The sequence below is a fragment of the Talpa europaea genome, assembly GCF_964194135.1.
Source record: "Talpa europaea genome assembly, chromosome: 13".
Taxonomy (NCBI): domain Eukaryota; kingdom Metazoa; phylum Chordata; class Mammalia; order Eulipotyphla; family Talpidae; genus Talpa; species Talpa europaea.
This window is the reverse complement of record NC_140080.1, coordinates 39,843,064-39,869,325: the sequence shown is the minus strand read 5'-3', so window position 1 is coordinate 39,869,325 and position 26,262 is coordinate 39,843,064. Positions and strand designations below refer to the sequence as shown.

General features: G+C 41.7%; 1 protein-coding gene across 1 annotated transcript in view; it reads right to left on the bottom strand.

Annotated features, from left to right (window-relative positions):
- STK32A (serine/threonine kinase 32A) overlaps positions 1-26,262 on the bottom strand; it is a gene marked incomplete at its 3' end in the record, with an annotated part of 112,062 nt that overhangs the window by 43,416 nt on the left and 42,384 nt on the right. The window contains exon 4 of the mRNA XM_084252296.1: positions 22,689-22,862. Coding sequence (XP_084108422.1) covers positions 22,689-22,862 — 174 coding nt within the window. The remainder of the gene's footprint in view (positions 1-22,688; positions 22,863-26,262) is intronic.

Sequence of the window (26,262 nt, the reverse complement as noted above, 5' to 3'; positions counted from 1 at the left end):
TGGTGTATCTGTTCTTCTCACTTGAATGACTTTACAAGACACTGGGAGAACTTAATAGGCTAATTACATCCCTTCATGCACCTAGCCTGGAATTAAGTGACTCCCACTACAACCTGATACCAGTATTGTGAGCCAAGGGAGCAGAAATCAACAGTGTATGCAAACCAGAGCCAGCTCCTGCGTGGTGCCCCAGCTTCTGACGGGTCCACAACTTGCGAACCTGGGTATAAGTTTTTCTCCATTCCATGACGTTCTCTAAGATTAGGTCATCTCCAACTTCTTGAGAGGGAAGGATATTAATGTATAATTCTAAAATGCACTGTTTAGGGTGTCACACCACATAAATAGATGATTGCCAAAAAAAACCAACAACACCCAAAACGTGTGGAAGGGTATGAGGGAGAATTGTGAGCAAAAATACCTAGTTTGGAACAGGAGGGACTGGGGAATATCTGTCAGGACTGGGTTATTGTGCACCAGGCTTCATCCTCCACCTCTCTCACCAGTTGGCTGCTTTTCATTTTATTTTTTAAACTGAAATATAATTGTCATAAACATTATATTAGTTTCAAGTATACAGCACAATGATGGGATGTTGGTATATAGTGCTGAGTGACCAGCACAGTAAGTCTACTGGACCTCCATCACCACACACGGTTACAGTCTTTAATCTTGTGGTGAGAACTTTTAAAATGTACTCAGCAACTTCTGGCTATTGCTTTATTTTTTCTTGGTTCAATTCCAGTATTTCCCAGTTTGCTCAAGGAAATATGAGTTACAGAAGGCATTCTGAGGAGGAAATCAATAAGAGGAACTTATGGCTTTCCGGAACTGCAATAATACATTGCCAAACACATATGTGTGTGTTTGCATATTCATATACAACACATTTGCATATGCATTTTCAGTATAACTGGCTTTACATGGATAGCTTGGCTTTTTATCTGTCATCCCCTTATACAGATCCAATTCCATTATATAGTAAAAAAAAATGTGATGGGAATAATAATTTTGCCCTCCATGAAAATTCTATACAGTACCCCATTATGAGTTTGTACTTTTCCCAAAGTGATTTCAAGCTGTCAGGTGTCTTCTGCCCTAGCCTCTGTCCTCAGTTGTCTGTAACCCTTCAGCTTACATGCCCACTCAGCAAAACCAAAGCTAGATCCTAGCATCTCATTCTTCTCCAGTCCCCACAACCTAAGCAACTGATGGGGATATTTACCATGTCTTTGGTACTGTGAGTAGATGGTAAGGGTCCAGCTGATGAAAAGAGATTAAGATTCCTCAGTAGAGATCAGCTGAGGATGTTACAAAGAAACATTTAAGTCAAGATCTGAGAAAGAACTCTTTAACAGTCATAGACTGTAGAGCTAACTCCAGATCTTAGAATGTGACATGAACATGTCAGACAGTGGAAAAGCATTTGACAGCAGCCTGTGGGCATGAAGAGAGAACACACACCACTGTCTGATCACAACCCTTAAAACACCTTTGAGGCCTGACCATCTGCCATTCACCCATGCTGCCTGTATTTTTCTAGTTTGATAAACTTAACATGTTAAAGATTGTAAAATTTAGGGTGTACTTTGATACTCTGTCATTTTGATACATTTGTGTTATCATGTGATTGCCACTGAAGCAATATTCATCAGGTACATCATAATAGTGCAATACAATCATTATGCTATATGCTGAATCTCTAGGACCTATTTACTACTCTACAATTATGTGCCCTTAAAACACCGTTAATGGAATTCTTCCCACCTCCCATATCCTGGGAGGCACCATTTTAGTCTCTGCTTTTCTTCACAGGTTTTACTTCTTTAGATTTCACATGCAAATGATATGACCCAGAATTTGTCTGGTCTGACTTAGTGCTTTTAGCACAGTGGCTCAAGGACCAGCCAGTCCCCCAGGCCTCCTCCTAGTAGAGACTCCCTGAAAGCCAGTTCTCTTCATTGATGTGGGGACCCGAGGAAAGCAGCAGAGTCCACATTTCCTCCATAAAGAAAGAGACTTGGGACATTGCCCTGCCCACAGTCACACAGCTCATATTTGGTAAAGGTGGAATTTCAATTTCAAGCACAACATGTATGCACTTGTTTTTTTTTTTTTTAAGATTGATTTATTTATGTATACAAGAACTGGGGTACAGGCCAGAGGTGCAGAGGGCTGAGAGGATTCACCAAAGACAATGTAGGGAGCAGACAGGCAGATCTACTGAAATACATTGCTGAGGGGAACAGTGGGCGAGTCAGGAGAGGAGAGGTCTGCTGCACCATGTGGGTAGCTCCCTGGCTGGGGATCAAACTCATGCTGCTGTGGTTGCGTATTGCTTCACAATGCAGTGCTTAACCCCTTGCACCACCACGGAGGCCCGCACTTGGTTATTTTAAGTAGGATGACAACGAGGTTCTTAACACCAGCCACATCTTTTTAATTGGTAGTGGCTGCCTGTGCTGATAAGGAGAGCCTCTGTGTTCACAGGAAATGGTGTGTCGAGACTGGCCCGCAGCTCCTGCCATGGACACAGGAAGAGGCGTTTATGGAAAGTAGAAGCCTCATTTTTCAAACTGCTGCACTCCCCAAGAGGGGCAAGGATTGCTGTGCCCCCATTTCTGTCCATGCTGTGACAGCACCTGATGGACCAATCTTTTTCCTCAAATAGCTCCATAGCTCTTAACCACTTAGATGAAGAAGGGGTATCAGAGAGATATCTTGTCCAAGATGACATGACAAGTGACTGACAGCTGAGATTATGACTGAAGATTAGGAGGCACAATCTGAGTTTGTATCTCACATGTTGAGAACTTACTTCCTCTAATGAGAGAGAAGATTCTTACACAGCAAGGGAGCTGGGGTGTCTTCAGATTGGCCTGCAGCAAGTTTTGTTTTTCTCAGAGTTTCTACTGCATATGTGAAGATAGGATTTTAGGAAAGCCCAAACTTACTTTCTGCTGTTCTAGGAAGGTGAGCTCCAGTTATCCCGAGCACGCAGATCCCTGACTGCATAGATGCTCCAGGGTGAGAGGCATGACTGCATATACCACATCCCAGTAGCCTGAGATGGAGACTTTTAACCACCTGGCAGAATGTTTAGATGATAAGGCTCCCCATCCTACAGCTTAGCGCTCATCAGGGCTCACTGCTTACCATGATTTCCTCTCACATTCTCAGAGACAGAAAGTGAGGTCACACGTCTGCCTTCTGCAGCCAGGGGAGCAAGGACACCCTGAATCACTCAGCCACAGAGACCAGTCTGAACTCAGCTGTCCCCTGGCAGGTCTTTAACTCAAACCCAGAAGACTTTATATAAAGAAATGGAGACGTGAGAGAAAGGGAATTTACCCTACAAAGCAGGAGGAACCAAGAGAAACGCAGCAGTTGTGAGCAGTTGATGGTAGCAGATGAACTGTCACAAGCGCTTTTTCTTTAACAAAGGGCAGGAGCTTTCAACTAGAAGTGACAAGTAATTTGCTCCATTTCTGCCCCAGCCCTGAAAGTATTCTCTTTAGCAGTAGGTAAAATATACTCACCACTTAGAAAAGGAAACAAATTAACTCTCCCAAGCACCAAGAGAATTTTAGCAAATGAAGCTGAAAGAATATCTGGACTTTTCCAGAGGCAACTGTGAACCTGGTTGCTTCTTTTTAAACTGGTGGTGTCTGCCTGTGTTGATAGGAGGTTGAAAGGACAGCTTCCGTGGCCAGGCAGTTTTTGGAAAGTCCCCAGAGATGCAAAAAAACTCAGAATTTAAACAACTAGTGCACTCCCTAGAATGTGGTGCTTTACTATCTTATAGCAATGGCCAACACTGATTACATATCACATGCTGGAAACTATCCTGAGCAAAATGCTTTGCATGTATGATTTCACCTAATCCCCTCCACCCAGTCCTGGAGGTAAGCCCTGTTCCTATCATGAGATAATAAAAATGATAAGGCTGAGCTTTCTAGAGAATGGACAACTTTCTAAGTCCCACAGCTACTGAAGGGTGGGTCCAGGATTTGAGCACAGGCTGTGTAAATGCGGAACTTTCTTTAAAACTGGCAGAGGACACAGTGATAGGACTTCAGGTTGTGAAGGCATGTGTCTATAAAGTCTGAAAGTCAACTGAGGCAGGGGCTGGACAGGGTGACCTGATGGCAGGGGCAACAACACTATAGGGTAAAAATGACTGGACGTGGGCAGTGCAAAGAAATGAACGCTGGGAGGTTTAAGCAATTTGGGCAAGTGCAGCGAAAGAGGACTGGAGGGATGTGCTAGTCGGGATTGCTTAAATGGGCATAATTGTGGCTTGGTGGCAGGTACTAATTTGTGTGCTGGTTAGGAAGGGGTCTTGCCACAAGTGACAGAAAACCTGATGTGCATTGGCTTAAGCAGTGTCACTCACACATACACACACATTCACACAGAAGGACACAGAAGGACACAGAAGGTTCATTTGGGAAGCAGTGGAATTTTGGAGTCAGATGGCCCACGTTCAATCTCAGCTAGTTCTGTGACTAGGGGCAAGAGACAAACTTTTTTTTTTTAAGATTTATTTTATGCATATAAGAGCTGGGGTGCAGGCCAGGACAGAGTAGGGAGCAGAACAGGCAGATCCACTGAAATGCACTGCTGAGGGGAGCAGCAGGCAAGACAGGAGAGGTCTGCTGTGCCATGTGGGTCACCTCCCTGGCAGGGGATCGAACTCATGCTGCAGTGGCTGCAGGTAGCTTCATAGTGCTGTGCTTAACCCCTTGCGCCACCAGGGAGGCCCCAAGATATAACCTTTTATGATGTACACTGTGATTGCCTTCTAAACATGCATTGTTCCTTCTCTTAATTGTTTCACTTTGCATGTGGGTATCTCTCTCTCTCTCTCTCTCTCTCTCTCTCTCTCTCTCTCTCTGCAGTCCACGCAGACCTAAGCTAGCGAGAGCTGTCCCACCACACAGCACCACAAAGTTGGTTATTGGTTTGGGGGTGGTTTTTGACCCCATTTAAACTGCTGAGTAGGAAAAAGAATTACACTGTGAACTTCGGAGGAAGAAGCTTCCTTGCTCTCCTGGGGAAAATTTCTAGAATGAAGGTGATTCCCTGAATTAAAAGGCATTAGCATGGAGTTGTGGGCAGTGTGGGAGTTGTGGGCTTGCTCATAACTACTTGGAAGACCAAGCTGAGGATGAACTGACCACGTGGACAGTAGAGAACAGAAAGAAGGAACTATATAGCTGGTGATGATGCTGAGATGCTGGATCAAGATCACTAACCAGTTTGGCAAAATTGGAATTTTCCATTGTCATAAAATGATAAATTCCCTTTATTGTTCATCTCATGTGAATTAGGTTTTCTGCTAAGAGCAAGGTTATGTTCAGTAATATACTTCTGAGACTCAGCTCCTTGCATCTGTAAATCAAGCACAGTAAGAATATCTACTTTATGGACTTAATGAAGATTTACTGAAATGATGTATACAAAATTTTTTAGGCTAGTATCTGACACATAGGAATTGTGCAAATAGCTTTCAGAAGACATGGAACAAATATTAGGAAGTGTCCACTGTAGGAAGAGCTGGATGGTGAGAAACTGAGGGTGATGAATGGTGAACAGTTGTCATCAGATACGTGCTGACCATTGCATGTAGTCACAAAGTCAGTTCTTATTTGTTGCAACATGTACGGAAGCAGAAACCCTTTGAATGCTCTATTCATGATCCTCAAGCAATCTTATCAAGTAGGTACAGTTATTATCCTTAATTCTTAGATGTGGCCACAGAGAGTTATGTAACTATGTCATTGTCACCCTTACCGTGAGAAGTCAGGACTCCATGTATAGCTGACACCAGGAGTGATATGAAGAAAACTTAGAAATACTCATTCACGCTTGGTAGGAATGTAAATTGGCGCAGTCTTTATGGGATATATTACCATAAAAGTTTAAAAATGGAAACATTGATCAGAACAGGTACTGACCAGTAAGCATGGAGGCCTCCAAAAATAACCAGTGAGTGCCAATCAGTGATGGCTAAATAAAACCTGTCAGAAGGGCCTCCCTGGTGGCACAGGGGTTAAAATCAGTGCTATCAAGTTTTCTCCAGCCACTGTGGCTAGAGTTCAATGCCCGGCCAGGGAGCTAACCCACATGGTGCAGCAGGTCTCTCCTGTCTCACCTGCTGCAGCCCCCAACAGTTATTTCAGTCAGTCTGCCTGTTCTGCTTCCCACTCTGTCTCTGGTAAATCCTCTCACCCCCCACACCCACACCTCTGGCCTAAGACCCCAGTTCTTGTATGCATGAATAAATAAAAATAAATCTTTAAAAAAAAAAACCCAAAAACTGTGAGTAGAGTCCTCACTCAGCAGTGTCCAGTGGCACTCACTAGCAGAACCATAAGGCTGGACAGGAATAAACTAGAAGGAAGAACTTCTGAATTATTTCAGTCCAAAAATGAAATGAACTAATTGATATAGTAAATATCCCACCTCTCAAGTACTTAAAGGTTAGGAAACCACTTTGTAATTGGTGAAGTTGCAGAAGAATTTCTGCCTTTAGCAACCTACAGACTGGGAAAAAATATCTGCCTATCACAAGTTCAAAAAGAGGCTAATTTCCAAACTATGTAGAGTTTGCTTAATTCAACAATAAAGAAAAAGAACCTCATCAATACATGGTCAAAAGACCTCAACAGATGCTTCTCCAAGAGCATACAGTGGGCCTATAGCCATGTGATAAAATGTCAAACAAAATGTTAGGGAAATGCAAGTCAAATCCACACTGAAATAAGTCAGAAGGAAAAAGAAAAATATCAGATGGTTTCATTTATAGGAAGAACATAGGGGAACCAAAAAAGGCATCAGTGCAAAAAATAATAACAATAAAAAACACAACAGGGCCTCCTTGGCGGCGCAAGGGGTTAAGCACAGCACTGTGAAGCTATCCACAGCCTCTGCAGCAAAAGTTCTATCCCTGGCCAGGGAGCAACCCACATGGCGCAGCAGACCTCTCCTGTCTCGCCCGCTACTCCCCTCAGCAGTGTATTTCAGTCTGCCTGCCTGTTCTGCTTCCTGCTCTGTCTCTGGTGAACTCTGCCAATGTTCCTTATCAAAATGACTGGAAACAAGTGACGAGTGTGTGGAGAAAAAAGAACCATCTTTCATGCTTGGCAGAAATGGGAAATAATACCATAAAAGATTAAAAATGGAAGTATCATTTGACACAACAGTACTACTACTGGGTAATTGTCCAAGGAATATGAAAACATGAATACAAAAATATTTATGCATTTTTATGTCAAGAGTAGCATAAGTCACAATAACCAAGACATGGAATCAACATAAATGCTCATCAACTGATGCCTAGGTAAAGAAATTGTGGCATGTGTCAATGGAATACTTTAAAAGCTAAGATAGTACTTTTGGGACATTATGAATGTATCTTCAGGTAATGATGTTAAGAAAAATAATTCAGAAAGTGAAAGACAGTTACCAGATATTTCAGTCATTTGTGAAATATAAATAACCAAAAAAACCAAACTGGCAAAACAACAGAAATAACTCTTAGGCTCTGAAAACTATGGCGGTTACCAGAGGGGAGGGGCTAGAAGGGAAAAGGCGAGTAACAGGGCACGAGCCTGGAGCTTTGGTGGGGGGTGAGCGAATTACGTGCCCATGTTGGGGTGTGAAGTTGTCCTCCTGATCTTACTTGTTTACATAAGTCACAAATGAAAAAAAATCGACGAAAATAAATTCTGCCTTTGGTTGGAGATAGTAAGGCTTGTTGACCTCTAAGCTGACCTTCACCTCCAGTATCTAATGTTTTATAGTTGTCTGGAGAATAGTAGCCTGATTGCTCTTTAGAAGGCAATCCTAATTTTCCAAGCCTTTGCATTTTTCTGCTTTATTATGTATATTATTAAATCACAAATTAGAAAAATCTCAGAATTAATTTGCCTGTAGTCCCACAGTGAGTTAGGGGACAAAGCCCCAGGCTAAGCCCTGATCTGACCAGCCCAGAGACCCCAACTCCCTGCTGTGCCACACTTTGCCTCTGATGAGAAGACTTTTTCTTTTTTTAAAAATTATTTATTTATATATATTTACGTAGTTGTTCATTTTTTTACATTGTTTGATTTCTTTTCTCAGGTGTAGTCCACATAGAATTCCCACCACCATTTCACCTGTGTGCCATCACCACAGTCCACAGTGCTCCTCACTCCCCTGACCCTCCTACTCCTCCTCCCCTCCTCCCTGCAGAACATCTCCAATTCATAGCTGTCTATTTATTTTTGTTTTGTTTTGTTCTTTTTATTTTTTATTTTTATTTATTTATTTATTTATTTTTTTAAAAGATTTATTTATTTATACAAGCACTGGGTACAGTCAGAAGCGCGGGAGGGTGAGAGAATTCACCAGAGCCAGAGCGGGGAGCAGAGCAGGCAGAAGGACCGAAGTACACTGCTGAGGGGAGCAACGGGCGGCAGGAGAGGTCTGCGCGCCATGTGGGACCCTCCTCGGGTGGCCGGGGAGCAGCCGGGGATCAAACCGGCGCCACAGAGGCCGCGGGCAGCTTCGCAACCCAGCGCTCAACTGCTGCGCCACCGGGGAGGCCCTCTTTTTATTTTTTAAAGATTTATTTATTTATTCACACAAGAACTGGGGTACAGGCCAGAGGTGTGGGGGGGAGAGGATTCACCAGAGACAGAGTGGGGAGCAGAACAGGCAGACTGCCTGAAATACACTGCTGAGGGGAGTAGCGGGCGAGACAGGAGCGGTCTGCTGTGCCATGTGGGTTGCTCCGTGGCCGGGGATCGAACTTGTGTTGCAGAGGCTGTGGATAGCTTCACGGTGTTGCTTGCGCTTAACCCCTTGCACCACCAGGGAGGCCCTGTTGAATTTTTTATTGTTATTATTTTTTGCACTGATGCCTTTTTTGGTTCCCCTATGTTCTTCCTATAAATGAAACCATCCAATATTTTTCTTTTTCCTTCTGACTTATTTCACTGAGCATAATCCCTTCCAGCTCCATCCATGTTGCTGCAAATGGCATTAGATTATCTTTTTGATTGCCGAATAGTATTCCATTGTGTATATATACCACATCTTCCTGATCCAGTCATCTATTTTTGGACATTTGGGTTGTTTTCAAGTGAGTAGAGTTTTTCTTAATAGTTACATTACATGATACATGTCATTTTAGTGATGATATATTCTAGAGTATGAGAAAGAACAGTAAGCTTCCTCATAAGTTAGTGCAAAGAAGATAACTAAAGGCAGTGGACATCATGTGTCATATCAACTGTGATCTAAGCCTGTGTGCACCCTGAAATGTATCCTCACCTCAGCCCTGTACTGATACAGCAAACGAGGCTCACAGATGCTAAGTAACTTGCCGTGGTTGTGATAGGCAGAGCCACCCTAATGCCACCACTCACTGCTGATGATGGACACTGGAACAGCCCTCCTGTGGGCGAGAGGACATCGGTGGGTAACCACATGGTGAGTATATTATACTGAAGGAGGAAGCTAGGAAATGAGTATAGGCAGTCAGTTAGGAACAGGGTGCCCCCAACCCCAAGTCCATTTATCAGGCTGATTGAGAAACAATCAGTTGGAGACAGAAGGGTCCCCCCCTCCTAACTCAGAAAAGAGTGGAAGTTCCAGAGCACCAACCAACACAATGCTAAAGCAACAAGCCAAAGCTAGTTTTGGAAAGGTAGGCCAGGTAGGCAAACTCAGTGGGCCTCGGTAGCCTAGGAGACCCCTCGGGCCCAGCCAATCAGCAAGAGACATAACACAGAGACACCCACCAACTGAACCCCCACTCCTTGCCCACTGTACCCATAAAGCACCTACTTCTCGCCCCCTTAGTGGCTACCCACTCGGGACCCCTCTCCACTGGGAGAGCTTTCCTGTCCTTTTGTCTATCAATCTGCTACCCATTTGGGACCAGACTCTGCTCAGAGCTCTGCTCAGAGCCTTCCTGTCCTTTCTGCCTTCAATTAGTCTTTTTCTGATAACTTTGATCTTAACATTGAATTCTTTGCTCACTGAAGACAGGAGCCGAGAAAGAGCCAGCTCAAGGTCCTCCAGGCGGGCTCCCCAAAACCCTGATTCAATACTATGCTCTTGGAGGCTATAAGACCTGATATGTGTGTATTCCTACACTTGATTTTTGCCAAAAGGCCAAGAAGTGATGTATTGTCTATTCCTATATACAATGATGATTCTAGATAAGAATATCAGTGCATATTTAATCACCAAACAAATAAGACTAGGAAGAAATGAAAAGGGTTACCACTGGGTTTTTATTTTCTGTAGTACTTTTCTATATTTCCCCCCAATTTTCTGAAATACATGTGTGTCATTTAATTTTGTTGAACTAGTGATATAAATATCTCATTATATGTTACTCTGATTATCAATGAAGACATTATTTTTTAAAAAGTATTGGCCTAATAGCTGGAATTCATGGTTTCTTGACCTGACCTTGTCCCAAATCACTCTGTGAACTTGGCCATGTTTGCTTCCTTCAATGGCCAAATTCAGTTCATTTTTCTGGTGTTTTTTTTTTTTTTTTTTCCTCATGGCCATGAGCTAAGAGTGGTTTTGATGTTTCTATTCTATTGTTGACTTTCATTTCTATAGCTTTGGTTTATGCCTTGGTTTGTATATTAGAAGTATAGGATCTCCCCCCTCAGGTGTAGTTACCGCACCACACCCACCACCAAGACACCAAAGCCCACCACCATAATCCTCTGTGCTACACCCCCATTTTGCTCTTGCTCACCCCCCCACCCCCCCACCACTCTCTGTCTGGTGGCCTCAGTTCTATAGCCAGCTTTCTACAGTTAGTTCTTAGTCTGGCTTTATCTGGAGCTATATTGGTCTCTCTATATTCCAAATATAAGTGACACCATCCAGTATTTGTCTCTTCTTCTGACTTTTTTTTTTAAAGATTTATTTATGCATACAAGAACTGGGGTACAGGCCAGAGGTATAGGGGGTGAGAGGATTCACCAGAGACAGATTGGAGCTGAACAGGAAGACTGACTAAAATACACTGCTGAGGGGAGCAGTGGGCAAGACAGGAGAGGTCTGCTGTGCCATGTGGGTCCTCTGCTGAGCCAGGGAGCGAACTCCGTGCTGCAGTGGCTGCAGATAGCTTCATGGCGCTGCGACTTAACCCCTTATGCCACCAGGGAGGCCCTCTCCTTCTGACCTATTTCACTAAGCATAATCCCCTCCAGCCCATCCATTTTGTCGAAAATGACAAGAGATTGTCTTTTTGGATCACTGTGGAGTATTCCACTGTGTGTCTATACCACAGCTTCTTGATCTCCTTTTCTGTTGGGGGCACTTAGGTTGTTTCTGTAACTTGGCTATTGTAAATAGTATTGCAAAAAACATGGGATTGCAGGGCCTCCCTGGTGGCGCAGCGGTTGAGCGCTGAGTTGTGAAGCTGCCCGCAGCCTCTGCAGCGCCGGTTCGATCCCCGGCTGCTCCCCAGCCACCGGAGGAGGGTCCCACACGCGCAGACCTCTCCTGCCGCCCGCTGCTCCCCTCAGCAGTGTACTTTGGTCCTTCTGCCTGCTCTGCTCCCCGCTCTGGCTCTGGTGAATTCTCTCACCCTCCCGCGCTTCTGACTGTACCCAGTGCTTGTATAAATAAAAAAAAAAAGACAAAAAAAAAAAAATCAAACAAACATGGGAGTGCAGGTTTCCCTTAAAATTGTTGGTTTTGTAATCTTCAGGCAGATACCTAGGAGTGGATTTTCTGTTTTTTATCTTTTGAAAAACCTCCACACTGTTTTCCACAGGGGCTGACCCAGTCTACATTCCTACCAGCAATGTTGGAGCTCCCCTTTGTCTTCAGCACTTGTTGTTTCTGGTCTTCTTTATATGGACCATTCCCACAGGTATGAGATAGTAACTTATTGTGGTTTTGATTTGATTTCCCTGATAATAAGTAACGTTGAACACTTTTTCATGTACCTGTTGGCTCTCTATATGTCTGTGCTGGAGAAGTGCTTATCTAGCTGTTCTGATCATTTTTTTATTAGGTTATTTGTTTTGTTGTGATGTATGAGGGGTTTGGGGGGGCGTTACTATTTTTTAATTATACATATTATATATATTTTACATTATTCTTTTTGTACAATGCATGCTTTCTTCTCTCAGGTGTAGTCCCTGCAAAATTCCCACCATCAATTCACTCGTGCACCATCACCATAGTCCCTTGTGTAAGAACACATTCTCTCCCCTGTTCTGATCCCTCTCTCTCCCTATCCCCTGCAAAGTGTCTCTGATTAATAGCTGCCTGTTAATTTTGTTTTCTAATTTACTATAATTTTTTTTCCTGGTGGGATGTATGAACTTTTTTCATTGATCTTTGATATCAGCCCCTTGTAAGAATTATGGTGTGCAAATAATTTCTCCCATTTAGTAGGGTGTCTTTGTTTTAGCGATGGTTTCTTTCACTGTGCAGAAGCTTTTTAATCCCAATTATTTATAATCTTTTGTTTGCCTTGTTGCTGGAGATGGGTCCACAAGGATATCTCTGCAGCCTGTGTCGTGGAGTGTTTTGCCTATGTTTTCTTAGATGTATTTTATGGTTTCAGGTCTTACATCCAAGTTTTGATTCAGTTTGAGTTAATTTTTTTGTGTCTTATAAAATAATGATCTCGTTTCATTCTTTTGCACTTGGTTGTCCAGTTTTCCCAGCACCACTTACAGAAGAGGCTTTCCTTGCTCTGGTGTGTATTCTTGGCTCCTTTGTCATATATTACTGCTGTGCAGGAGTGGGCTTCTCCCTGGGCTCTCAATTCTATTCCATTGGTCTATGTGCCTGCCTTTGTTCCAGAACTATATTGTTGATTATCGTTAACTTTGTGGTGTAGTTTGAAGCCTGGTGGTTTTTATATTTTTAAATGGTTGAAGAAATGAATCAAAAGAATGCTATTTGGGGGCACACAAAAATGTTGTGAAATTCAAATTTCAGTGTCCATGTAGTTTTATTGGAACACTTGTGCTCACTTGCTTAATATTGTCTATGGTGGATTTCATGCTACAATGGCAGACTGGCTAACTTGTTGCAGAGACTACATGATCTTCAGAGTCAAAAAGCATTTGCTATCTAGACTCTTACCAAAAAAAGTGTGCTGATCCCTTAACTACAGAATGAGAAAGATGGATTAACAATCTCACATGCCCATCCTCACCCTAAAATCTGAACAGTTAATGGAGCCCACTCCCTACTATTTTTATCTTTATTTTCTTAAAATCAATTGTGAATGCTGTACCCTATTCCCCTAATTGATAGCTTCAAAGATATAGATAGTCCTTCTTCATAGGCTCTGTATTGTCACTAAAGCACAGATAAGAAATAAGTTTGGCTGGAGTGTTGGTTTCAACATTGTAAGCTCATCTGGCCTCAGTTTCTCTCTTATGGTTTCTGGAATCACCTCCCCCCTTTCTCATATGTCCAACCACAAAGGCTGCTCCAGGAATAACACACTTGCAAACTTAGAGCTTCTTCACCTGCAAGTCACAGTGCAAATGCTACCTACGGAGCTAGCCTTTGAGCACTGTGCTCAGTGGCCTTCACTTCCAAACCTGTACTCTCTTCTTAGCGCCATGGTTATTTTCCACAAAGCACTAAGCAGAACCTGTGGCTAACATCATTCATGCACTTGCTTTCTTGTCCACTGTCTGTCTCTTCAATTGATCTGTAAGCTCTGAGAGGACAGAAACCATGTTTTTATTCTTCAAAGCTCTATGCAAGAGATATGCTTGGCACATCAATAAGTGGTCAGTCCATTGGTTAAGTACTAAACCTAACAGAATTAAGCTTAAAATTTGTACTAAAATATAAGCTAGGTGAAGTCAAATTTAATTTGGACCAAGTCCCAGATCACATATTAACGAAACTCTTAATCTTATGGAAATTATGAAAAGCTCAGCTAGTTGAATGTTAACCTGTAAACAGGCAGCTCTTTGCCTTTTTCACATGGATGTTCACCAGTGGGTGTCCTTGTATAAGATGCAGTTTCAAAGCTCCTTCCAAAACTCCTGATGCATAATGCAAAGAAGGCAGATTCTCCTGTTTTCACAATGTGTAATTCATGCTCATTCATTATTCGGTAGCTGGCAAGCAGATGCTGAATAGATCATGTCAACCTAATGCCTTCATTACTGCACTGCCGTTTTGTTTTTGAGGTTCAGGTGGCCCTTCCGCCATGGGAGTTAGGGAAAGAGAATGCTTGTTAGGGCTTGTGATCTACCGAAGAGAGGATTTACCAAAACAAAAAGGAGTGGGAGGTGTGTTCTTAACCATGCTAGAGAAAAGGGAAGCCTGAAGCCAAAATCATTTATCTTACTGCAATAAAGAGAAACTATTATCAATACACTGAGGGGGCAAGTCAGCCTCAAGTAGAACACACATGACATAATATTAATATATATATAAAATATATATATTTTATACTTTAATTTCTCATACTGGATGTGCTGGTCTGATAAACTGGAAAAGATTGAATTTCCCTACAAATATTTATAAGCAAAAAAAAAAAAATACCTTGGATGCAACACCCACTATAACAAAGCCACCGGTAGGTGATATATCTCACTAAATCTGAAATACGAAGGTCAGCAAAGATAGTCTCTGGATGACATAAAGTAGATTACCATATCCTAAAGTCAATGGACTTCCCTTATTGCATGTTCTCTTGGGTTGCTATTATTTTCTGAACAATTCTAAGAAGTTTCATTATCTGCTCTTCCATCCCATAATATATTGGAAGTAGCTGACCAGGAGTGAAAACAGAAGCTGCTCTAAGTAGTATCTGCTAAATAAGTGGGATTGAGGTCACAGGAGATAACAAAACTGTAAAAGCCTATTGGGTGAATATGCTGGGGCTTCCATAGCAAAGTACCACAAAGAAACCCAGAGGAGTATTGGCTGACAATTCTGGAGGCTAGAGGTTCAACATCAGGGTGTCAGCAGGCCCAGGCTTGCTGAGGGGGCAGATGAGGATGCTTCTGTGGCCCTTCCTGGCTTCTGCTGGGCCACAGGCCATCTTTGGCCACCTTTGATAAGGACATCAGTCATACTGGGTTTGGTCCCCATTCAAATGACTTAGTTTCACTTGATGTCCTCTGTTAAAACCTGATTTTAAACAAGCTCCATTCTGAGACACTGGGGGTTAGAATTCCAGTATATCTCTTTGTGGGAGACACAACCCATATCATACCAAGTAAATTGTACATTTAAACTACTGGTGTTTCTATTGAGTTGACACAACGCAGGTATCTCATCTGATCTTAAGGATGTCTATTTTCATAAGAGTGAAACTAAACAAACCTACATTTAGAGCGGAGTCTTTGAATCAAATAGGCCTATATCTGAGGTGGGGCTAGTGACTTAGCCCTGTTGTTATGGAGTTGACTCTACGCTAGACAAAGCATGCAAAATGCTATGAGCACAGTACCTGTGTCTGAAAAGTGCATAATAAATGATAGTTCTTAATCTTTAAGAAAATGGTGGATGTATGTCATGCCCTAAATTAAATAGTTAAAATATGCTGATGAGCAGTAGGAGTAAACACCTTCAGGAACTAGGGAGGCATCTCCCCAGATGACTCACTCCTCAGACTTCAGAAAACTTGGCTGTGACTGTCGGGAAGTTCACTCATTAGGAGCTGACCTGTCACTTAAGGATCATGGACTCCATAGACTCAAATGATAAGCTGCAGAAAGGTCTTATTTTTCTTATGAATTATCATCTCAGGCAAATATAACATGACTTCCAAGATCCTACTGTGTTAGTGAATCAGAGCAAGAAGGCCAACTCATCCCCAAAGATCTCTGCCTGCAATGAACTAAGCACCTTCATTAAAATAAAAATATTTTTCCTTCACAACTGAATTTTAAACAAGATCTTGATTAGTAAATGTGCTGATCAGATTTCACTGGCATGTGCCCTTTAAACAGTTCACTGCGTGATGCCACTTTCTTGGGAAGAGAATGGAGAAAGAGCTAGATCTTACTTTGAAGAGCATTCCACCAAGGTAAAGGAAATCACCCTAGACTCTTGAGTATGAAGGAGACATCCCTGATCGTTTGTTAAGGCCACCTCCCTTCTTTCTTGATTGGAAAGTTGGGGTTATGTTTCAAGTCAGAACGGAAATTGGAGTCAGAGTATACCATACTGTAACCTCTTGGAGGAAATGTGAGGGACAGACATTATGGTGACTCCTGGTGTTTAATCCTCAGCCCCTGAGGGTGGGCTGGTTGTATGGCTTGCTTCCAAAAAACATTATATGGCAAAGTGCTGGATGTCTCTCCTGTGACTGTGTCATGTTTAACAATGTGTTAGGTTGTTATTCAATGATATATGTTTTGACTTGGGGGTAGATTCACTCTAGAGTCTTGCTTTCCTTGCTTAATTTGAAGAAAAAAGCTGCCATGAATCCTATGTATTTATTGTCCTCATTCATTTGTTCTGTTATTAATTTATTCAGCAACCACCCTGGATTAGATTCATGCTCTAGGGATCAGAATATGAGTGAGATGTGGTCTCCACCCATTCAGGCTTTAGTTGAGGAGGGAAAGACAATCTTTAATAAAGAATATTGTGATCCACTCCTATGTTTATTGCAGCACTGTTTACAATAGCCAAGATATGGAAACAACACAAATGCCCCCAAACAGACAAATGGATCAAAAGTTTTGGTATATATACATATATATATATATATATATATATATATATATATATATATATATACACTGGAATATTACTCAGTAATCAAAAAAAGACAAACTCATGCCATTTGTGGCAACATGGGTAGAGCTGGAAGGGATTATGCTAGCTGAAATAAGTCAGAAGGAAAAAGAAATACTGGATGGTCTCACTCATATACGGAATATATAGAGAAACCAAACAAAGGGTCAAGAAAAAGACAATAGTGGCAAGCTGACCATAGATTTGAGGTATAAAGCAAGGGAATATGGTGATGGTTCATGGGTGATATGGGGACTGTAACCATGTAAGAAAATTTAAAAAATAAATTAAAAAAAAAGAATATTATGATCCAATGACCACAATTAGAGACTGTGACCATTGTGAAGATGCACTTGAGTGTGAGTGATGTGTGTGTGTGCATGAATCTGCAAGTGTGTGCAGATAGCAGCTCAAGATACACACATAGCTGCTGAATTTTGTTGTAATACATGCCCCACGATTTAAACATGTTTCTGATATGAGGGTTGAATTGTCTACTGGACCACCTCTGTGCTGTGATATTATCAACTCTGAATGACAAGGAAATTGTCCTTTCACCACTGGAAACTGGCACTGAAAACACAGGTGTTCAAGAAATAGTTTTTGAATATTTATGATGGCTCTATTGTTCTTTGTTTTTTTTCTTTACCATCAAGATTCTGATTTCGAGAAGAATATAGAAATGTCTTGCTACTTCAGTACATGAGTGAATGTGTGAAGACTAAATACTAGGTCCTTTAGTCACTTGTTGGTTCTAAGTTTGAGCAAAGAAGGCAAAGATGATGAATAAAAATATCCTTTCTTGACAACCATAAATTTTCTTTTATTCTTTCGACATTTCTGTACTCAATTGGAGATGAAAATTTTAAACTCTCTGTTGTACTGTAATTATTTACACTAATTGCCTCATTAGATTTTTAATCTCATTTCTATAGGGATTTACAAAGCACTGGACTATAACTTGATTAGAGTGATAGAATTCTTAGAAAGAAGGGAAAGCAAACAACCACTTCAATGGTATTTTGATCTAAGATGACTTATTATTTAACTGTCGCATACAATTCACCTCATTAAATAGAGTCTTCTTAACATGTGACAAGGGAGTGAATACAAATTTGCTTTGGAGTGTAATAATTACTTTCCATCATTATTCACTGGCGAGTATTAGCTCCATAGAAAGACTTGTACCAAATTTTGTGTTCCTTGTATTTTTAATAATTTCAAATAAGCACTTTGCCCATATTTACAAACAAATCATCATCCACTGATTTAAAGTAAGTAAAACAGTCTTGATCTAGGAACTGGCCATTATTTGGAAACAAAAGCTGATTTTTAAGTTGTACACACAGAACATTTGACCTCTTGACTAACAAGAAAGTTATCTAATAGTATAATTAAAAACTAAGGGTTATTATGCAGCTCTGTATTTTTCACAACTCTAGAACGGAAAGATTCTGAAAGCAAGGAAAATTAGCTGCCTAGTCCACACATTTAGAAAAATGCAAAAATAAAATTTAAGTCCATGGATAAAAAAAAAATCACATACAAAAAAGCACTACCCCATTTATTTCTCACTTTGAGTTGTAATGTTCAAAAAATATATAATTAAACTAGACATCGTTGACAACAAAGTCAGGGAAAACAAAAATTAAAAATGGAGCCCATTCTATGCACAACCACTCATTTAGCACCCTCCCCACCATGGACTGGAAGCTCTTTTCTTCTTTGACTATTAAAGTCCTTTTAAAACCCTCTGAGGGCCTCCCTGGTAGCATGAGGGGTTAAGTCTCAGCACAATGAAGCTATCCAAGCTATCACCAGCCACTGCAGCACATCCCGGGCCAAGGAGCTACCCACATGGTGCAGCAGACCTCTCTTGTCTTGCCAGTGCCTCCCTTCAGCAGTGTATTTCAGTACATTCACCTGTTATGCTCCCCACTCTCTCTCTGGTGAATCCTCTCACTTCCCACCCCACACTTCTGGCCTATACCCCAGTTCTTGGATGCATAAATAAAATAATTCTTTTTTCAAAAAGCCCTCTGAGCTCTCAAAACTTGGTTTTATTACCCAAAATCATCTCCTCTGAGGTACTCAGTCCTTCTCACAATTTAGCCTATAGTTTCAAGTTTTCTCTTGTCTGCTGGTTGCACGTGTATCACCCTCTCACTGGTAGCCAGCCTCTGGGTGCCTGAAGGCAGGTGGCCCTCCCTTACATTGGCCATGACTTCCTCAGGAGCTAGGGCTCTGTGACCATTGGTGGGGGGATGGCTGAGAGCACTGCATTTCCTCCAAGAGATTCTTCGCTCCTTATTAGTCACACAACCTGGGGCAACTTAATCTTTCTGAACTAGTTTCATAAAATGGGGACAATAATGCCATCAGTCTCCCAGGGTTGTGGGAAGATGAGAAGTGAAATGATTCCCTGGAAGTACTCAGCTGAGTGCCTGGTGCCCAGAGAGCCCTCAAAATAGCCTCTGCCACTGTCATTGCTCCACACTCACTCGGTCTGAATGATTCTGAATTTGCTACCATGGCTGGGTGACATGTAGTTTTCACTCTAAATTAGGATGTCACATATCTTATAGCTGCAGCTTTATGCAGATGGGCTTTCCTTTTCTAGGGGATCTGGAATGGAATGCTTTTTTCCATTCACACTTGAATATCTTGGAACTCGGTTGTGTCTTGCAATCCAATCTTCTAAGGAACTGAACTGTTTTGTTATGTTGTCTTAGGCTCAATCAAATTCAGCATGAATTTTGCTGGTTCTTTTGAAGAAAGAGGTTTTTTTAAAAAGAACGACAGTTCTCAGAAGCCCGTGTACTTTTGTATCATTCTTCACGCTTTAACTCTGCCTGTGAGCCACTGTCTTAGTGCCATTATTATTTCTTAAGTGCTTTAGACCAAGGGACACTGCTTTTTTTCTTTTTTTACCACCTACATGATTATCAAGTCATTTGATATCATTTCAAATTGATTTTAGGTACTCTGAAGGCAGAAAGTCGTGGTGGTTAGAGGGTTCTCACAATTAAGATATCTACAGGTACACCTTGTTTTATTGATTTTGCAGATGTTGCATTTTTCACAAAAGGCTCCACCAGCAAGAAGATGATGACTTGCTGAAGGCTCAGATGATGGTGAGCAATTTTTTGCAATGAATTATTTTTAAAGCAAGTTATGTGCTTTGTTTTATTCATGATAATGTTATTGCACATTTAGTAGATGACCGTATAGAACAAACGTAGCTCTTACATATCTTGGGAAAGCAAAAATTCACGTGACTCATTTTATGTCAACATTAACTTAATTGTGATGCTCGGAGCTGAACCTACAATATCTTCAAAGAATGTCTGCATTTGGTCATTATTTTTTGAAAGTCTTAGTGATACTGATATATGTTCTGATTTTTCTAGAACATAGAGTTTTGCCTGTTTTTGTAATAGTGTTTTTAAATGGCATAATTTTTAATAGTGACTCCTTTAATGCTCAGGAGTACCCTGGTGTGGCTGATAAATTATGTGGTTACTCAATATGAAGACCAGTGTAGTTCTGTAATTTTTGGCTCTCATTTTCTATATTTTAGTTTTGTTTTTGCTATTATTAAGTCTGGATGCTAGTCCCAGCCATCCCTGTGGTGGAGGCAGTGCTCAGCTCTTTCTGTTTTTGCTGCACATTGCTTGTGCAAGAAAGAGCAAAACAACATGGCCTGAGGACATGGAGTTTGCAACCTTCTTGGAATGGATATTCAATGGTGACATGCCAACAATGTCACCACCATTCTGGAGGGTACAAGATGCTGTCACACATGGGAGGTGGGCAGGGCAGGAGGCAACAGAAATATCTGAGTTGGTTTTTAACATGATCTTAACACAGACTCAGCATGTCACTAAGTTTACCTTCCATCCATTTGCCTGCTGAGACATTTCAGTGCAAAAGGCCCTTCTGAAAATGGGCACAAAATTCTAACAATGAGTGCATAAGGTAAGAAGCAGAAAGTTATTCTTTAGTTTCTAAGTAGGTGGCTATGCAATGTTGGGAGCCACAGTGAGGGAGACAGCACAGGGAAATTAGATTTGGGCTGAGGAAGCTCCTGGAGAGTGCAAACTACATCACATTAGTTTTTCGTCATGATTTCCTCTTGAAACACTTCTAAGTGCATGGCAAAAATGGTTAGGACTTCTTGACTCATGATGAGGAGAAAATGTGGTTCAGAGAAAGAAGTGACAGAACCCAACTTCCAACAGGGAAAAAAGAAATATTTGAAAGGTGATGGTATTGGCATGTGGCGTCTATAGCACTGTCTCCTTTCTGAGATGTCAGCAGCTAAAACAAGCTGGGGAGGTGGGTGAGCATGAAGCTCAGAGGGACACCTTGGACCACACATGGACAAGTTTCTCCTCAAACTGAAGGGTCCAGAAAGCCAGTAAGCGAGAGTGTTGCTTGTGAACAGGATTTCCATTTTCAAACAAAACACTAGGTGTGTGAATCACAGACATGGTTTGCTTTCCATTTATCTGTTGCCTAAAGATCACATTTCCAACACAAACAGGCCCTTCCAAAGACAGGAAATTAAATAACAGTCTAAGCACATGAGGTCAAGCAGCCCTCTTCCCACCTCCTTCCCCCATAAAAAAGGTGCCGGTCCATTACAATCTACAAATTGCAGTGTTATATATTTATCCATAGGCTCTGCACTTACCTATTCCGGAAAAATATCAATTAGTGGTAGTCAAATATTTTATTTATTAAAGGAGACATAATTGTTAAAATCAGAGAAAATACCTCAAGGATTAGAGGCAGTAGTGGCCATCACATGTGTTCACTATTCATTTAATGATGTGTAATCAACGAATGCATGTATGTCATGTGTGTCATTAGTACAAGTTGGTATAATAGGGGTTTGATTTTGGGATCAGACTGATCTAGGTTTGAGTCCTGCTGATGCCATTTATTACCGGGTTTTCCTTGGCAGGTCTTCAAGCCACAGTTTCCTTATCTGTATAATGGGAGGAAACTGGAGTGAAATGTGGCATCCTTCTGAGGCTCAGAGTTTAATAACACATGAAAGTGCTTGGCATTTAGTAAGACTTCAGAAAACAGTAACCACTTTGATTAGTGATTAGATTCAAAATTCTTATAAATAATCTGAATGATTATTTAACGCCCCCAAATCACAGTTTTCTTGTAGTTGATGATGGTCTAACCATACCTGTCCTGCTCACTTATCACAGGTTGTGTATTGCAATCCAATCTTCTAAGGAATGGAAGGATGTTTTGTTATCTTAGGCTCAATCAAATCCAGCATGAATTTTTCTGGTAGAGATCAAGTAGAAGTCTAGATAGGAAAACATCCTTAAAACTCCCTCTCCCCTTACCAATGTTGAATATTGTTCTTTTGTCTCTATTGTCTGCTTTTAGTTGGCACAGGGGCCCCAAGTGAAGGGGCGTTGCTTCGCGGCCTTGGGTTTGCAGCACACACCAGGGGCTCATGCTACAGTGGATGACAGACAGATACTAAGACTCACATTTTCTCCCCAAAGGCTTTTCTTCTTTCCCATTGTATTTCTTTCTACTGTATGCTTCCTCCATTTCTGTTTCCATTACCCAACATTTAGCTAAGTTCCTATATGTCACCTTTCCCCTCTTTGTCTACCCTTGGTTATAAGAGCACCAATATTCACTGATTCTTGTCTTGCTGTTTAGGAAATGGATCCATGGATAAATTAAGCTTACAGAGCTCAGGGTGATTTTTTTTTTTCTTAATCTGCAAAATGGAAATAGAAAATGTAAGTCAAGGAACTGTAGCAGGAATTAAATGAGCATTAAGTGTCCTTTTCAACAAGGAAACAAAGACCCATTCAACATAGCAGGCTGAGAATTGTCTCCTGTGCGCCCAGCCCATGGCCATCCCGTTGCACTTGACTCACCTGTGGACGATACGCTGGCTCTGCAGGTAGTCCAGGGCCAGGGCCAGCTCGCAGATGAAGAGCTTCACCGTGCCTTCCTGGAAGCGCACGTTCTGCTGCAGGTGATAGCGCAGATCTCCGCCCAGCAGGAGGTCTACCACCATGAACATGTCTTCCTCGTCTTGGAAGGAGTACCTGGAGCAGAATCAGTGGAAGAAATGTGTCCTATGCATTGACACACAAAAGAGTGCCCCAGCCCATGAGACTTGCAGATCAGAGCAGCTTCCGGAGCTAAGAGTTCAGGCTTGGGGAATAGATAGAGGGTCTGTCACTAGCTCTAGGACCTGAGGGCCTCAATTTGCACACATGTAAAATAGAAAGACTAAGAATATCTACCATATTTGATCATAGAAATGAATAAATGAGACAAGTCTATTTGATGTCATGCCTGGCTCACAGTAAGCACACACATCTGCTACTGTCTAAGAAAAGTCCTATAGCCCAGGGAATCACTACACCTGCTCATGTGTCATTAATGATCACCTCATAACCACACTTAGAGGTAACAGAAGCAAGCGCACAGTGCAAGGATAATTGCCCCCATCCTTGGGATGGAGAGGTAAGGAAAAGCTGTCACAGAGGTAAAACCCTGGTTAATTTTAAAGGATGATATCTCTGAGTGATTCCCCGGGCAGGCTCTGTTAGTCTGCATGACACTACTACGTCCATTAGCACCCAGGATACCACAATGATTATTCTTTTTCAGAAAGGAGGAAAGTGAAGTCCAACAAAGTTTAAGTAATTGCCACAAGCTCATGCACCAAATAAATGGTAGTACTAAAGAATTCTCCTGATTCAAAAGAAAGATTTCAGAGAGAAAAAATAGCATGCACTAAACTCAGTCCTGGGGAAGAACACTATGTGGGTGGGAAAGGAAAATCATTAGAATTTGCAGTCACAGGGATCTCCCTGGTGGTGCAAAGGGTTAAGCACAGCACTGTGAAGCTGTCTGCAGCCTCTGCAGCATGAGTTTGATCCGTGGCCTGCCAGGGAGCTACCCACATGGCACAGCAGACCTCTCCTGGCTCACCCTCTGCTCCCCTCAGCAGTATATTGCAGTCAGTCTGCCTGTTCTGTTCCCCACTCTGTCTCTGGTGTATCCTCTCACCCCCCACACCTCTGGCCTGTACCCCAGTTCTTATATGCATAAATAAATCTTTTAAAAAAAGAATTTGCAGTCACAACTGCACGATGAGGAAGCTTGAGCTGCAGAAGGCAGAGGGCCAGTCCCATGGTAGGTGCTTGGTCTAAGAAAGTAGACATGGAGAGACTTTGAAGGGTTTTAAGCAGGATGTACAATGTGACATAAGCTTCACAGTAGGAGTACAGCAAGGAGGGAACGGAAGAGGAAATGAGGCAGAGGAGAGTAGAACTGGCCTCTGCTGTTTGCAAAGAGCCTCCTGTAGCAGAAAGTGTGTTCCTGCAACTAGCATTTGTTTTGTTTCCCTCAAAGCATAGCTCTTCCTATCAACACTGTTTTGACATGTTTCTTTTGACATAATGTCAGTGAGATCACATTTTAAAGCTTTATTTGAATCAAAGAATTATGTGCAGTGCCCAGGAATGCAAACCAATTTCTAGTGACAAATTCTTTGCTTAGGAAATAATTGCCGGAAATCAATGATGGGAGAACTGTACTTAGCACAGTTTTTTTTTTTTCTTTTCATAATGATCATTGTGTTGAAGGAGAAAGAGGGACCTGCAAGCCAAAGAAAAAAGAGAAATTCACTGAAGCATTAATCTGAGATAGTGACATTCTAATGAAGACGAACGGTCCTGTTTAGTTGTTCAATAAATGCAATTTTGTTTACTGCTGAAGACTGATGCACACAGAAGGTATCAGAAATTAAGCCCTTGGGGAGGTGACTTAGACAGAAACATGGGGTGTGCATTGTAACACTATGAGAACACATCCTGCTGTTATCTCCTGGAGAAGGGACTCATCTCTGCCATGCCATGACTTACGTGCTCACCCTATGGCTTCCTGAACAGCAGGAAAGGTGCCTGCACCTGAATTGTTTGGTTCACAAATTCCCCCAGTGGCACCACTACAACTTTCATTCCTCGTGCTTTGCATGTCTTTCAGTAAGCAATAAATTCCTGTGTAATCATGCCTGGACCTGTGGCCCCCTGTGCTCAGCTAAAATCACAGAAGCAGAATTAATCACAGCTCAGGGGACCTGAGCAAGTCCCTTTTATAGGGGAACCAAATAAGGGACCAGGAAAAAAATAACAATAACAATAACAATAACAATAATAATAATTAACAGGTAACCATAAATCAGAGACATTCCGCGAGTTAGGGGAAGGAAAAGGGATCAAAAGAGGGGAGATGGTGACAGTGTACGGGTGAACTGGTGGTAGGTATTTTATGGTGACTACACAATGATGTAAAAGATATAAATAAAGGGGTCTCCCCAGTGGCACAAGCGGTTAAGTCGCAGCACTATGAAGCAGTCCTTAGCCACAGTAGCACAAGTTCAATCCCCACCCAGGGAGCAACCCACATGGCACAGCAGACCTCTCCTGTCTCATCCGATCCTTCCCTCAGCAGTATATTTTGTCAGTCTGCCTGTTCTATTCCCCACTCTGTCTCTGGTGAATCCTCTTACCCATCCCCACCCCCTGTATCTCTGGCCTGCACCTCAGCTCATGTATGCATAAATAAATAAATCGTTTAAAAAAGATATGAATTAAAAAAATAAATTAAAAAAAATAAAATCACAGAAGCAATGACAGCTCAGGAGACTGAGCAAGGTCGTTTGGGATCATTGGCAAATGGGATATGTATGGGTACCTAAAAGGAAGAAGAGATCGCTGACTATAAACGCTATCCAGATGCCAGTGGCAACAGCCTCACATACTGGGTTAGCGCAGAGAAGCTTTGGCCCAATCCAGGGTACCCAAATCCTGTACCCAAACCTGGGTACAGGGCACAGGACTACTCTCCTGTGGCCACATTTAACTCAAAGGGGGACCAGTAGTTTTATTAAATTCACCCTGAATGAATGAACACAATTTTTTTTTGAAACTTGGATGAAGCTATTTTTATTCAGAGAACAGACAGATTAAGGTGCCAGTCACAGCAAGTTAACAACAGTGTTCGGCCATGCAGGGATTAATAATCAAAGAAAGAAGAGGCAGACAAGAGGCAACACGCTTTCCTTGCCTAGTACAAGTGTACATTTAATTGAGGAATCAAGTTTGGCTGCTAAAAATCATCTTTTTGCTTCAGAACATCAGATCTGAAGTGCCCCTATTGCATATATTAAAGCATCAGAGGAGGGAAGATGAAAATTTTGTTTTTTAGAACTATATATCCTGCAAGATATCGTTTGGTGCCCAATAGAGTTTGGTGATAACTGGAAGATGCAAATTCATATCATCATGTGATTTTCTTCAAAAATCAAAGAGGAAGCGCCTCCTTTCACCTCACTTATTTATCACATAGACTCATATTGCATCTGTAATATGCTATATCATGGCTTATTTAGGTCTTAGTTGACAGCTCCAAAATTAGTATGTCTGATCCCAC